At 41.6% G+C, this 15,961-nt stretch overlaps 2 protein-coding genes across 2 annotated transcripts; both read left to right on the forward strand.

The window, feature by feature from the left end:
- Positions 1–1,200: 1,200 nt before the first annotated feature.
- Positions 1,201–8,008, forward strand: LOC306978323 (fibroblast growth factor 10-like; the record flags this gene model as incomplete). Its single annotated transcript, XM_079576846.1, has 3 exons — positions 1,201–1,612; positions 7,376–7,479; positions 7,685–8,008. The coding sequence occupies 3 exons, from the start codon at positions 1,201–1,203 to the stop codon at positions 7,874–7,876; spliced, it is 708 nt and encodes a 235-aa protein (XP_079432972.1). The 3' UTR covers positions 7,877–8,008.
- A 2,816-nt stretch (positions 8,009–10,824) lies between these two features.
- Positions 10,825–14,452, forward strand: paip1 (poly(A) binding protein interacting protein 1). The gene is made up of 11 exons (XM_079573585.1): positions 10,825–11,283; positions 11,406–11,548; positions 11,642–11,839; positions 11,965–12,077; positions 12,196–12,307; positions 12,374–12,499; positions 12,585–12,691; positions 12,811–12,928; positions 13,010–13,064; positions 13,131–13,209; positions 13,549–14,452. The coding sequence occupies exons 1-11, from the start codon at positions 11,016–11,018 to the stop codon at positions 13,652–13,654; spliced, it is 1,425 nt and encodes a 474-aa protein (XP_079429711.1). The 5' UTR covers positions 10,825–11,015; the 3' UTR covers positions 13,655–14,452.
- Positions 14,453–15,961: the final 1,509 nt, after the last annotated feature.

The following is a 15,961-nucleotide window of genomic DNA, read 5'->3' on the forward strand; positions in this document are numbered from 1 at the left end:
CTTTATTGTCCCCGTAGGGAAATTCGTCCTCTGCATTTAACCCATCCTTCGATGCCGCTGGGGCGACCCGTAAGGAGCAGTGGTCGACGGCCGTGCCGCGCCCGGGGACCCATCTCCATGATGTAGAGCCAGGCTGATGGTCAGAATCACCTGGCTGGAGGATTCACCTATTGCACAACAATGTTCAACAATTGAACATGTGAGCAACACAACACACCTTTACAAAAGTACCTTCCTTTAATACTTTCTTTTCATTTCGATTTAGTCTATGTTAGATGGGGAAAATAACTGGAGATTTTAGTCATAGTTTTGGTCATCTTAACCTTAACCTTGGTCTTTTTAAATTTTGTTTTAAGTCTAGTCTGCAAAATTATTACTTTGACTAAAATTAACTAAAAAAACTAAATATTTTAGTCGACAAAATTAACACTGATCTAAATGCCGCAGACAACTGTATTGTGCCCTGCACCTTCAGCTCAGATAAACACAGCTATCATCTCACCCACTCCAGTCTGGTTCCCTCACATAGGCACACACACGGCACCACTGGCTCCCATATGTGAGGGGAAGTTGAGCAGGAGGGAGGGATCAAACTACCAGACTCATACAACAGCACACAACTGCACACTCGCTTAGTTGTGTCACAATGCTTTAGGTGAGTGACCATGCCTTTACACAGCACTAAGGGTTCTGTAAGTCACATCACAGACAATCCTCTGAGGGTGGAGTCATCTGAGGATAGAGCGACAGAGCGCCGACAGAAGATGTGAAGAGGTTCAACACCACCACAGAGACACGAGTGTTGGAAGGGCTAGTCTCTGTAACTGTACAGGATTTTCTTTCTACTTTTTCAACAATGTGAGAATCCATGTGTGAGGTCCGGCATCTTTTGAAGGACTACTTTGGTGCACCTTGTTGCAGCTGATTGGAATCTTATGGATTTTAATTTATGGACACTCTTTTAAATGGATATTAAGTATTGAAGAACATTTTTTGGATTACTGGAAAGTCCAAAGTAGTGTGCAATTTAATACTGGAGCACACTTGAGCCAATCTAACATTTGAAAAGACCCAGAGAAGCTCATCTCAGACAGCCTGGTTTGTGGAGGGCCCCCACCCAGCCCTCTCAGCCTGTTGTGGCCCCCAGCAGCATGTCCCAGGCTCCGTGGCTGCCTCCAGTCCGGCACTCCGCACTCTACCATGAGCAGATGGGCTGCTGTAGGGAGTAAGGCTGCCAGGACGGGCAACGGGGCACGGACCACAACCACGCTGCTCCCCACACTGTCTTGGGCCCTGCTGCTCACTCTGCTGCTGGCCTCAACTAGTTCTCTACCTGAGGCGTCCTGTAAAATTCTGCACAGAGACAGAGTGAGGCGTGTTTCCCAGCTCAGAACTGGTCTAAACATTTCAAATACAGAGCCCGCTGCCCGGACCAGGCCCAATGGGGCTCACAACGGACGCACAGGGGGCCCACAAGGCAGACATGTGCGCAGCTACAATCACCTCCAGGGAGACATACGCAGAAGGAAGCTCTTCTCGTTCCAGAAGTTTTTCCTGAGGATTGATCAGAATGGGAAGGTCAATGGAACAAAAAGCAAGGACGATCCCCTTAGTAAGTAACAGAACAGAGCATCATTAACTAGAGTAAATAGTTAATAGTTAAATAGTTAAAAACATTTTTAATGTAATTTTAGTATACACATTTCTACCAAAGTTGATTTATAAGTAACATAACATAACACGGGGTGACATTAACATCGAGGTTGTACCACTGTAAGCCATAAGAAACAGTATAGATGATTGGTAATGGTATGTTTATTATCTGTTTGTATGATAAAAATGATTCACGTTAAGTATGTATTTAATATGTAAAATTTCATGATGGCATGTAACAATTTCTCCTCTATTTGAGCAGTGCAGCCAGGAGTCATAATAGCCTTGTCTTTTAGCTTTTTTTTATCCAGCCATCCCTCAGATATCTGGGCTATCCAAACACTCAGCACAATAATGGTAGCAATGAGAAGGCTCAAAAAGGAGCAGGGTCCGATAAGTGCACCATTATCAGGCTGTGTTCACAGCCCAGGGTAAACAGTACAGATAAGGTCTCCGAAGAACTGCACTGGGGGAGGATGTCCATGTCAATCCCATTAATGCTTTTGGGCCGTTTCGCTCACTCTCCCACTCAAAAGTTCTGCTGTTTGTTTAAGACACTTTGATGACTTGGCTTAAATCTTTAGAATGACAGCATGATCGGTTCATATTGGTGAGTGAAGTGACAGTGTCCTAACCCTTCCGCCACTCTGTGGCAATGAAAGCCGTGCATGACAAAACAGAAACACTTACCTCATGTCTTTACAAAGTGTATGTGGAACCTTAAGGCTCCCAAGGGACAGACAAACCAAGATTGATCTTCAAGAAAACATCCATTTGGGCAAGGTCATGACAGAAGGATGCTTATTTACAGTCATTCTGTCATGTTTGTATGGTGTTTCCAAGTACTTGGAGTTTCATTGTATTGGACTGAGACTTTAGCCATAAAGTTTATGTTTCTAGGTCTCATCTTTGCATTTAAATGGCAAAACAAAACATGCAGTAAAAGCAAGGCCAACGCAAGAGTAAAATACAAGTTTATGAATGGCATAGTTGAGTGTTATTATGGCGACATCAAAGCCGTCTTCAGTATCAATAGTGGTGCCATCAAACAGTGCTGTCCTTAGGGGGTCTGGCCACAATAATATGTGTATGGATCAGGTTCACAAGGTAAAGGATACTACACAGAGGTGGCCCCAGTCTGTGCTTGTGCCCCAGGCGAGACATGATCCCAGGGATGATGCCCTTTGTGGAGCTTCTATGCTCCCTTCAAGTGATAAAATGTCACTTGGCCGTAGTGAGCAGAAGGCAGACTATCCATGTGGAACACAGAAATTATGGGACACGTATGAATTTATGAGTTTATACTGTAAACTAACACATATCAAAAGTTCACACTAATTACATAATTACAGTAACCACATTTAAATTATGACCTTTATACAATCAGTAAAAAAGAAAGAAGTCAAACATAATGAGTGAATCCAAATGAGCCATTGTTCATTTTACTGCAGTGATCAAGACAGAAAAACTAAAATCATGCTGAAAAAGCAAAAAAATTGAGGCCTTTATTCTTACATTTATATCCAAGTAGCACTCCTACAAATCAAGTTTTGAAACAAAAAAAAATGATTTAAATTCCGTTTTCTTGGAGCATTAAGTAACCTGACTTTAAATAAATTCTACAATATGTATCTATCGAGTTCCAGTACAAATAATTTCATGTAAAACCAGTGAAACCATACCCCCTACGTTTAATTGAAGCGTTGTCTGTCCAGCCTACAGCGAGGTGTTGCAAGGCGTGGTAGTTGCTGTCTGTGGCCCGGCCAGGACCCAGCTCTTGTCTGTTACAGAGCCAGCATCTAGACTCCCACAGATTTATGGGGATGCCAGCGTAAAACTGTCCCACATGGCTCTCCAGCTCACCGCAGGACTGTGCTGAGGTTACACAGGCAACCAAACAGGGAGCCAGATTCAAGTCAAGAAGCATTGCACACGCGCCACTTAAACTTTCTATGATCCACAGCTGAGTACATTTATACAAGCAGCACTACGATAGACTGCTGAGTCGAGATAGACTTAAGTGATTATAAGCACATAATGAGAACTGGCTGTCATCAGTGTGGTTCTGTTCTGTTCTTCCACTGATCAGAATTCAGCACAGAAATGCATGAGTTCTGTTTGTGCTCTTCCCAAAATAAAACCTGAAGGCAAACGTTCTAACAGGGTCAACCTTCCCTGGTTTTGTGTGTAAATCTCTCTAAACAGGTGAAGAGAAGGAAATAAACATTCCTGTGAAGTAGACTGCATGGCTTATTGCAACATCGTATGACATACATGTTCATTATCTGTACTATGCCTAAATAAGGGTGAGGATAAATAATGGTACAAGCTGTGAAGCACATGCTCTTTGGCTTCCCACTGTGGAAAAACCACCTTTAATTTTCTTATGCACCTCTATTCCACAACCCACGCACCATTTAGCGCTGTAACTCCAAACAGAGCATATCAAATAAGCAACACATTAGGGAAAAGCGCAGGCAAAGGGGAAAACCGAGTAAACAGCTGAAATCACCTGGCTCACGACAGGAACCATAAGTGGTTTCACAAAAAGTGGTCCGTAGTAAGAATTATTATCACTGTCAAAGATTAATGCTGTAATGTGTTAGGGCTGTTTTCAATTATGGCATTTTCCCATACTCTCAGACATAATAAGCAAATTGTTCCAGTCTCTTGGGCCAAGCTTTCAGCTGTGAACAGTGAATGGAGCCGAGTTTGATTCACCTGCCACAGCCAGCAGTGTGTGTTGGTGTGCATGAGAGGCTGTGCATGAGTGTGTGTATACAACCTGTCTCGCCCCTGCCTCCGGTGCTTGACTTTGATCAGTGATCATTACAGCCTTTCTAATCCTCCCTCCACCCCCAGTCTCACTGTCATGACTCCTCTGTTCTCCTGGCTTTTATCCGGCCCATGTTTACAGAGCAGCCAGAGACAACCATAGATTGTCTTACATGCTCACTTCAGCGCGGACATCCGATCCCACCTAAAGCAGCACCTCTCAGATCTTCAATGGCCACTGTGTCACCGGCTCCACTGCCGCTTCAGACCGCACTGCCCCAAGGTGCCACTGTTTGAACTAGAAACTGATACAGTCAGAACCTCATGCACGTCAAGGAAAGTCGCTGTATCTTGAAGAGGTGGATTGATCTCTATGTTCACACCTGCAGGACTCACTGATCATTCATAAATAGGACATGGAGCCTCTGACCAGGCCTAACTCTCTGAGGTAGAAGGGTGGGCCAAGTGATCAAAGCACTTCAACAGATCGGCAACTTACACCCCCATACCCTCGCTGTGCTTGTGTGTAGATTCTGGATAAAGCAATCATAACAATCATAGCGGTCAGAGAACGAGAACAGGAAGTCTAGGAAGTAGCCATGAATCTGACCATGCTAAGGGGCTCTTGCAAAAAACAGTGTGGGATGAGAAGTGGCCTCTGTGGTCAAGGACATGTTAGGAAGTCATATCTCTTTGACCTCTAATTCTGACACATTCACAGCTTGATGAAGCAATGACTGTCTTTTTTACCATGGGTATGACTTGGTAATTACAAATAAATAAATAAAAAAAATAAGCAGAGACCTAATTTATCAAGCAACAGGGACACTTTTTTCATGTAAAAGATTTGATTAATGTTGAGAATATGAATAGTAATTATAGTAGTAGTATAGTAATAGTAAACAGAATCAACACTGGTCGCCACCTATTGCGTTTCGTAATAAAGAATAACCGCAGCGGTCAGTTTGGCTGCAGCCTGATGAAAAGCGTGAAATAGTTGAATGCCTTCAACTAGGTATGAAAACCTTCGATATTTCACGAAAGAATAAGCGGAATCATCGTACTGTTAAAAGATTAGTGGCTGATTCAGTTTGTGCAGATAAAGGCGCAATGAGGAGGGTTTCTGTCAGACAAATACATCAGATTAAGAGAACAGCTGCTATAAAGCACTAAACAGGTATTTGAAGCTGCTGGTGCCTCTTGAGTCTCCCGAACATCAAGGTGTAGGACCCTCCAAAGGCTTGCAGTTGTGCATAAACCGTCTACCACTGCCACCCCTAAACTGTTAATTGAATGCTGACAAGCAGAAACGGCAGCAGCGGGCCCACATAAATATCCTATATACAGCTTGGTCATGGTGGGTACATCCTTGGGCAGTATGACACACTTTTCTGGGAGTTGGAGAGAGAAAGCCACGGTGACTATAGGTCATACACTCGCATGGAGCATATCGGAGTTTTTGTGCAATTGATGCACTCTCGCCGAACGGGCAACTCACGATCGACTTACGCGACATGTATGGAGGACGTATGAGATATCTGAACGTGCGTTGGCCACACTAATGGTGCGCATGTGGTGCAAGTGCATGTGAAAAAGTTTTGTACAAAACGTATGAAAGACATACGCTGGCTGCACAAATGACGCAAGTAAGTTTGTGTTGCAGCCTGAAAAAAACGTAAGCGCCCGTTTGTTTGACATGACAAAGAACCTCAGCGGCGGGTCTGCGGCCAGTCTACGGCTTGAAGTCAAGCACGTCACACGCGCGCTTTTTGCACGTAGACCTGCCGTACAAATTGTTGTGACCTAGGCTAAATGTCGTTTGGATCATGGACTGTCCAGATACCAGAAACCATTTTTATTCCTAGGATGGGAAAGGCCACATTTTCTTTTCACATCGACTCCCTGATTGGTCAGATTCATACCAACTTTCTTAGTATGAAAGACACCTTTTGTAAACTCCACTATCCTTTAGGTTAGGCTAAGGTAAGGTTTGGGTTAGTTTGTAAAACTCCATTATCCTTAAGGATGGGGTTAGAACTAGGGTCAGGTATACGGTGAGTTTGGATTAGTTTAAACTAGCGTTGTTTTGTTGAGATGACGTCATGGATGGAGCTCCACTCATCATTGGCTACCAATGTCTGCGACTGGCCAATCAGGAAGCGACCGGCCAATCAGGAAGCTTCCTCTTCCTCAGCTGAGAAGAGCATGGCAGAGCAACAAACTGGAGAATTCTTCAGTGGAAATACAATATTCCACATAGAGCTAACTTCAGCCTACACACCCTAAATCAGAGTCTGTGCTGGATTTAACCAGTGCTAAATGGTGTATCATTATACCTCAGCGGTGGTCCTGTAATATTTACAAGTAATGTTGCTAACTAGCGGCTAACCGCTCTGGCAAAAGGTTGTGTTCACGTGACGTCACAACAGTTCAAAATTAAGGCGGAGGGCGACTGAAAATTCCATGGTGGTAACTATGGTAACTGTCAAACTGCAATTTTCATTTTGTCATAGTTTTGGCTAATATATTTGTCATTACTGGGAGAATCTACAACAAAAACGGCCCCAAAGTTCAGTGTCTTCTCTGTCAGCATGTATAAAATTTGATCCAAGTATATTGTCTGAAAGCTGTCCAAAAGTGACAATATTAAAAAACTTGAAGGTGATGTTGACCAATAGAATGGACTTTCTGCCATAAACATCACATGGCTGGTGTGAGTCCAGTCACAACCAAACATTGTATTTCTCCCACAGAGTTGTACAGGCACCTGCCCTATTCTTGAGCCACTTGATGCCCAGAGGCTAAATTCATCTGTAAAACAAACTGACTAAAAATACTCAATTAAGAGATATAGCATGTCTATATTGAGTGAAATTGTGCTGCAACTAAGAATAATCAAAACTTTTTGAAACCTCTTCAATTAATGTTTTGATTTTATGCGTTGTAGGTATCATGGAAATCACATCTGTGGACGTGGGGGTGGTGGCCATCAGAGGACTGCACAGCAATTACTATCTGGCTCTCAACAGGAAGGGGGAACTGTATGGAGCGGTGAGTGTTCTGGTCAGGGGTCAATCTAGATGCTTTAGAAAGAAAGATAGGGCTAGATTCCGAGCCTATCAAAGGAACTCTTATCTTGACTCCTCTAGCTAGGTCGTCCTGAATTACACCCTCCACCAGCTGCACGAAGCACACATGCCTACAACAACAGCATGTCATAAATACTCAGCCTAACTTCTGCTCTCTGCTTTTTCAGAGAGAGTTCAATGTTGACTGCACTCTAAAGGAGCGCATTGAGGAGAATGGCTACAACACTTACGCATCGGCCGAATGGAGGAACAAGAAGAGGCAGATGTTTGTGGGACTAAATGTCCACGGGAAGCCACTGCGAGGGAGGAAAAGTCGCAGAAAGAACACAGCCACCCACTTTCTTCCAATACTGGTGTGAACCATAGAAACCTACGGCACTGGACAGAGGCACTTGCCATCTTAGAAAGCTGTTAGACCATGTATGACAGGAGAGGGGGAAAGCACTAACACTGTTAGATGTTTTATTTATAATACTGAGTGAGATCTTTGGCACAGTTTATGATATTTATCAAAAATTTTGTGCCAAAACTGGACTGAAATGGACTAAAATAATGGATGTGCACAGTGCAACCCCCACTGGAACAAAGATGTCATGATGTTATTTATAACAACTTTCTCATGCAACATTCACTATTCACACTACAAACAAAAAGTATTTTATCGTAGATCCAAATGTTGCAGTTGGATTAAACAACAAATGCACACATTTCAAGCAAACATCATCAACTGTGCTTTAATTGTAATGTTATTTATTTTAGAGCTATTTAACTGAAGGGTTATCCCACAAGCTAATCTTTGCCTTCTGTATTTTTATAGGAACTTTAAGGGAAAATAAAATTCTGAACGTTGTGTGACTTCCTCAGTACTACCACTGACTGTACAGACAAAAGCTTGTAAATATACCTAATGCAGGAGAGCTCATCTTATCTTCTCTCCCAGTAACAAAACAAAGACAAATATTAATGTATAGCCATAAATTCCATGTGGAAATGATTCCTTCAATGATTTGTTTCCAAACAGGAAGCTTCAATTACAGCTTCAGAATGAAAGACATTAATTCAGTTGTACGGCCCCCACTGCTTGCCCACATAATTTTTTCATTCTGAAATTCAAAGCTTCTTTCACCGAAGTACTAAAATAAAATTTGCATTCATTTAAATATTGTGTCTTTGAAAATTGATACTACCTTGACGTCTAGGATGAGACTAATTGTAACAACTTTATTCCTGTTGTGCCTCATATGTTGAAGACGGATGGTGAATAGAGATGTGACCCATGTGTGACCACCCACTTCCCCCAGTAATCCTCTACAAATGCACTAATCAATGGCAGCTGCCTCGATGCAGATCAAAAGAGTGAGGCGAGAGCATTAACACCGCATGCTTCCGGACCTCATTTTCTTCTACCCCCACGTTAGAGCATCTCTCTGCAGAACCGTTAAAATTTCAGAAACAACTGACACTGAGGAGATGTGATGTTAGGACAGGCAGACTAAACACTGTACCATAATACTATCAGCATTTCAATTGTTTGCAATCCAATTATGGTAAATAAACTGCAAAAATGACCCCAATTAAAAGCAAATAAAAAATGTGACACACGTTGAAGCAAAATGCACCGTAAAAACTTTTGCAGGAATGATCATCTCAGCAACTCAAAAGGATACTCCCAGGCCAAGACGAGGGCGTTTGTGAGCCCCTGACAACACCAAGGCAAAATGCACCAGGGAAAAACCAAAGCAAGGTGGTCTGTGTAATTTAATTTCAATGGAAACTGTCTGCAAACTGTCGACAAATGAATTTGAGCATTGATGTTGACCAGGATGAACCCAGGACCCATGACCCAGTCCTGGGTGACTGGGTCAGCATATCAGGTCTGAGAACTTCATCCTGACGCTTCCAGTCTGAGGAGCATGATCATAATGAACATGATCCCTCCACATACCTCTCCAAATCATCCCTGACCAGCAGAACCTGATCATAATCGCAAGTTTAACTTTGGTCAATCCCAAATATTGGCAGTCTTCTGTTTAATTGTCAAGTCTAAAGTCTGTGGCACTTGGTTTGGGGGAGTACAATGGAAGATTTTTATGTGTTCAATTGTACCGAAGTGCTTGAGCTGAGTTTATTTGTTTAAGGCCTATCATGTCAATGTCCATGTATCATCATAATAAAATCTATATTTATTTGAGTTTAATATGAAATAATAACATTTTATTAAAAATTAAGACAAAAAGGTAATGTTTTTTTTCCCCCCCATATTTGAGCAGCCCTAGTGCTCAGGTTAAACCCATGAGACCATTTGAGAATTAGAGTGAAAAATCACAGTTTGGAGTGAAATGCATCCAATTCTGCAGTTAGCAAAGCAAGCACGAAGAAGCAAATCCTAGATTTGGGTCCTTTAAGAGCCACTCAGCTGTATTACTCTTTTTTTTTCTCTTGCATATGTTCAACAAATCAAGCCATGCCTGTGCCAACTCAGTCGGGTCCAGGGATTACCTCAAGCTTGTGTATTTGATACTGACCTACAGGTTGGTGGAAAGGTCTGTAGCCTAGACAGGTGTGAATATTTTATTTTAGTCATTTCATTGTATTTATTTATATTTTATATATAGGGTTTTTTACCTAACCTTGACTGATTATAGTAATATGCAGAAGTTGCCATGATTCTTTGGAGAAACTCCATAAAACGTAAGTAATCCCATACCAGAGAACCCTAACTTTATGAGCGAAAATAATCAGCATTTTGGCAATGAAAGAAAGCATGTAAATAGACCTCCAATGAACAGCAATCCTCTTGGCATTTCACAACTATTTCATTCCAGACATGTGAATGTTTGAACTTTCTCCAAGAAACTGGCACAGAGGAGAAAACAGCAATAACACAAAATGAGCACAGAAATCTTTTATCAAAGTGGGGCTCATATTTTTGGCTCTGTAGCATAATGTGATCCAGGTTTGAGTAAAGAGTGGAAAAAGACTGGAGGCAAAAACAACTAATGAATACTTAACTGAGAGGACTGCAACACATGTTTGTAGTGGGCAGCTACTGAGGTGAAGAGAGGCGCTCCAGAGGCGTGTTGGTTGTCATTACTTCTGGAACGATTGTGTCGTCAACTTTTTATGTGGGGGGGTTATATGTCAAACCTTATGCAAAAGATAAAGTAAAACACAAATAAACACACTGATCGTGTCGTGATTACCTGTATCCGCGAAGGCGCTGCTGGAGTCCATAAGTTCACAGACTGGATTTCACCTCCGTACCACTAGATGGCAGCAGTTTTGTTTCGAGATTAAAGTGTGTCACAGTACAGCTGAGCAGGTTGTAAAAGGAAGTGGGTTAAAGTTGTGCACTGTGATCTCGCCTCAACAACATGGAAGAGGGATAAGCACTATTTTGGTTTGTACAAACAGAAAGAACAAACGAACGAAGGTGACTTATAGGCCGGTGCGATCGCTAGATCTTTTTTCCAATGCTGTTGTAAATTGACAGTCAACATGAACGATCCTTTTGACCGAGCTCCGGGGGCAGGGAGAAGCCGTATAAATCCGGGAGAACATGGGTTTTCTGGCGCAGCTGCTGCGGAGGGAGACGCCAGACCCTCGCTCTTCTACCAGAGAGAACCGCTGAGACAACCGCGAACTTCCCCGCCTTTTTCCGAGAGTAATATCGGCCCAAACAGCGATGCAGGCACAGGAGGTATGGCGGGGGCAGCAATGCTAACTAGCATGCTACTTTCACATTCGTTTACAAAATATGTTCCCTGTCAGCGCCCTGCCTGCTTTAACCTTTACCGAGCTGTGTCTGTTCAATCATGAAGTATAGCCTATATTTGCAATCGACAGAATAACCAGCATGACATGATCAATGTGATCTTACTTTCTCAGATTGGAAAGGTCCGTATAATAACCCTCCATCACAAAGCGCCCAGAGCACAGCTGTCAGCAGTGATGTGAATACAGTTGTCAAGTCGTCAAAACTTTCAGCAACTGCGCCAGAGTTTGTTCCCTCAGGGTTTTTTGTCAATGAGGTAAGAGGATCTTAATACACCTATGATAATAAAACACATGAGGTGTACTAGAGACAATTTACAAACATGTATATCTTGTTTGTCTTTCTCTAGGAACCCCTCCCATATGATGAAGGCGACGCCTCCTACAGTGAACCCACCTTGGCAGAAATGGTCACAGACTTTCTATGCCACCTAAGCTCCTCGCCTGGGTCTTTCGAGTCTGATGTTGAGCACATTATGTACATGCTTAATTCTTATGTCTGTACAGAGGGGCTACTGCAGGAGCTTGTGGAGCTGATTTACACACAGGTTTGTGTTACCATTAGTCATAAGTGGTTGGGTTTGCGCTGCCACACCTTAGTACAGCATAGTGCACAGGTAATAGCACTTTGCACGATGCTTGGTTGATTGTGCCTCTTTTCATTCATTTTCAGTCCACTGAAATTCCCAACTTTTCTTACATGGGTGCAAGGCTTTGTAATTACCTATCCCACCATCTCACTATAAACCCTGATAAAGGGAACTTTCGCCAGCTTCTCTTAAAAAGGTACATTTACTTTAAATTTTCTACAGTGGTGATATCCTAAGAGTGTAGCCGGTTTTAGACTTTTAAGGGATGTGGTTATTATTACAAAACAATGTGTGATATACTTTATGTGTTGCAGATGTCAAACTGAATATGAACAGAGACATAAAGCCGTTAGTGGAGACAAAGAGACACAGAAAAGATTTCATTCTTATGTGCTGTTCTTGGGTGAGCTATATCTTCACCTAGAGGTTAGTAAAACTTCATTGTAGAAAACCTTAATCATTGCATCACACTCAATATTGTCTGTTTTGTAGGTCAAAGGTGCCAAAGGAACTCTAAACAGAGCTCAGATTCTTCTTGTTGCTCTCAAAGATCTCATGGTCAGTCTTCTCTCCCATCCGGTGGACGCCAATCTCATCTGTGCTGTCAAACTTCTTAAGGTCTCAAATGCTCTATTGTTACAGAAGGAAACATGTACTGTGTATTTCATTGTATATAGATCTGAAAACATATTTATTTTTGCAGTTGACTGGCTCTGTTTTAGACGATGAGTGGAAGAGCACAGGGCACAAACACATGGAGGAAATTATACAAAGAATAGAAAATGTTTTACTGGATGCCACATGTAGTCGGTGTGTACTTTATATTCTGTCTTTTGATATTATTTGTTATTGTGTATTGTTGAATAACAGTTGAAATTCTTCACTGTCATAAATGTATTAATTTTATTTACAACTCTAATGCTCCACAGTGATGTACGGCAAATGCTTCTGAAGCTTGTGGAATTGAGATCTAGTGACTGGGGTCGAGTAAAAAGTACCACTGCTGCTTGTAGTGCCACGCCAGACAATGATCCCAACTACTTCATGGTAATGGTCTTTACAACAGCCCCTCAAATATAGTGTCTGTGCTGACTTCATCGACATGTGTCTGTAATTGTCCTTTTGTAGAATGAACCCATATTTTATACAGAAGATGGCATTCCTTTTACTGCAGCCGACCCAGGTACTGATGCGGTTTGCCAACCATGAAATGATACAACAGAGTTAACACATTCTCTTTTCCCTTTAGACTTTGCTGAAAAGTATCAAGAAATTATGGACAAACAAAATTATTTCCATGACGTGGATGGAGAAAATGGGAATGAAGGGTAAGTAATCATCTCCGTATACAGATATTTTTATGAAGTTAATACCAGATATTTTGGATAAACAACATCTTGCTCTGTGTCAGAAAGAGCACTGTTTTTGAAGGGTCAGGTAATAAAGCTACTGATGAGGCACAGCAATGTTGTTTGACATATAGACAGATAACCAGAACCTGTAGCGCCTCCTCTTGGCTTCAGTCAGCAGTTTACTTTAAAAGAGGGATTATGCAGGTCTGGCTGTTTTCACCACTGTAACGTGTGGGCTGCCTCCTCTGTTTCCCATTACTGAGTATTGTTTCAATTCTTTCTCTTTGTAACTGACGGCATTCTGTTCTGTTTCAGCTCTGACTTTGACTTTGAGGATGAGATGGATCCGGATATAGAGGAAGCCTTTGAGAATTTTTGCTTAGAGTCAGAAAGAAAACGACAAAGCCGTGGTTCTCAGTAGGCACATACTGTATTTATGACCCTTACATGCTGGAATATTTAAGAGAATATTAACAGCAAATAGACGAAACACTAGGAGCAGGTGTTTTTTTAAAAAGCTGTGTATAGTTGCACTGACCCTTTTTTAGTCAGCTGTGTTGCATTAGAAACTTGGGCCAATCATCAGGATAAATGTTTGCAACGTTGAGTGTTTTAAGTTTTTTGTCTTAGTTTTGAAGAATATCAGCAAAATGCCAAGAGGGAATATGTTTGCAGTGAATTGCATTTGTTTTTTTGGTTTTAATGAAACTTTCAGTATTTTTCTGAAGGGAGCTTGCACAAAAGCCGGTCGCTGTTTCTTTGCGATGCTACAGAAATGGGTCTTGTTCATCTATAATCACATCCACATCCGGTATGCTTTAAATTGAATTGTGTTTTGCTCCCACCTCAATTAGGACCTCCTGCAGTCAGTAAGCCTGGTTACACCTAAAATTTTGAATTTTTACTCTCAGTTAAGAAATAAAAAATATAGATAAAAATCAATCAACCTTGCGGTTCTTGGGCAACTAACTTCCAATACAAAGGCTATTTTGTGAATGTAGCTTTCATTTTATACTTCATATCAATTACAATACAAGACTTCATTTTCTATCCCAAAAACTGCAAGACTGTTCTTAGAGCCCATTCAAAGAATGTTGTTTTATAGTTGTACATATTATTTATAACATTGTTTGCCTGCAATAAACTCTTTATGTAAAAGAAGGTTTGGTTAATAATCAAGGCGCTCCTCCAAGATTTCCACAACCTCATAAAAGCAAGACATGACATCACTGCCCCCTACTGGTCCGTTGAGAAATGCTCTAAACCTATTAAAAGTTTCAGAGGTAATAGTCATGAGAGTGGCATCAAACATGCGGAACATAGTTGTGGGATTTTTATTTACGCGCAGTTTCAATATTAAATTCCAGTCTGTCTCATACCATAATGATGTCCCCAATGCATGTCTGCTTTGTTGATTGAAGACCTCTAGTGTATTGCACTGGACTGGCTGTACATGGTTTGTTTAGTGTTTTAGTGATTTACCACAACATTGAGTTTGGATGTGGTTTGTCATGAAGTGGAAAGAAACTGGGAGTATCATGACTAATTTTAGGCTTCATTCTCAGAAATGTATGTATAGCCTACGTCATCTCTGTAGACACCACTTCTTTATGATAGGCCTGCACAACAGTCATCATAATGGTGGATTCATTCATCTCAACTGAATAATGTTAACCTTATAGGATGACCAGACTCGGAGAAGAAAGTTGTTGGCCGACTGGCATTTGCTGTTGGATTGTTGGTCTTTGTGACTGAGCGCACTGTCGAGCTCACACAGCATTAGGTCTGGCATTCCCTTTGGTCAGCAGACAAAAGTAAAAGATTGGGATTAGCGCCACAGTTCAAACCAACACTCACAGCCGGTACATTGTTGCTGATTAGACCTGTCATGTTTTAATATGTATAGAGCTGAACTATTCCTTGACATTAATGCGGTATTATTAGATTCCTTATTAACATACAGTATCTTTTACAGGGAAATTACATGCTTATTTGACACTGATTAGCGTAAAGAGACAGTAAAGAGTTAATTCCCATGTTGTTCCTGGGCAGAGGCAGTGAGCAGTGCATTTGCGCACGCACCTTTGTTAACAGTTAGAAAATGCAGATAAAACACCACAAGTGCACCGGAAGAACAGTCACTTTAACAACGATCCTGATAACCATTTTGAAATCTTCAAGTCTGCACTGATGACCTCACTACACCTTATTCTTCAAGTGTTTAGTTTTGATTTATTGTCCGCCTGGTACAATACAGCCACTAGGCCTACATTACGTTAAGCATTTTTTTCTGTGCTTCTTAAAACAGCCGCTACTTATTCAAGCAAGAATGGTTGACATGAAAAAACTGAAGCAACTACACTTTGCATGACAAAAACTTCTGAAGCTGTCTCAGCTGTGCTTTAGAAAACCTGACGGTGACATACACATGAATCATGGTCTGACTTTACAGGCTTGTTGTGCCGAGTGACCCTACTGTTGATTGAGCCAAATACTTTTGCAGCTACTTGCTTCTTAAGTTAAACAACAACAAAATAAATAATGTGATCTGTTTATTAAAAATCAAAGGTTGCGCTGTAGCTTAACGCAGAGTGTGACAGTGTGGCCCATAAACACCATCCAAGCCAGATTCTTTCCAGAGGAGCAACTTGAAAAAAGTGTCCAGTTGAATGAGAAGAGAGGGACAATTGTTTCGACATCCTGTCCTTTCCTCTTACTCATTCTCGCT

The sequence above is a fragment of the Gobius niger genome, assembly GCF_951799975.1.
Source record: "Gobius niger genome assembly, chromosome: 1".
Taxonomy (NCBI): domain Eukaryota; kingdom Metazoa; phylum Chordata; class Actinopteri; order Gobiiformes; family Gobiidae; genus Gobius; species Gobius niger.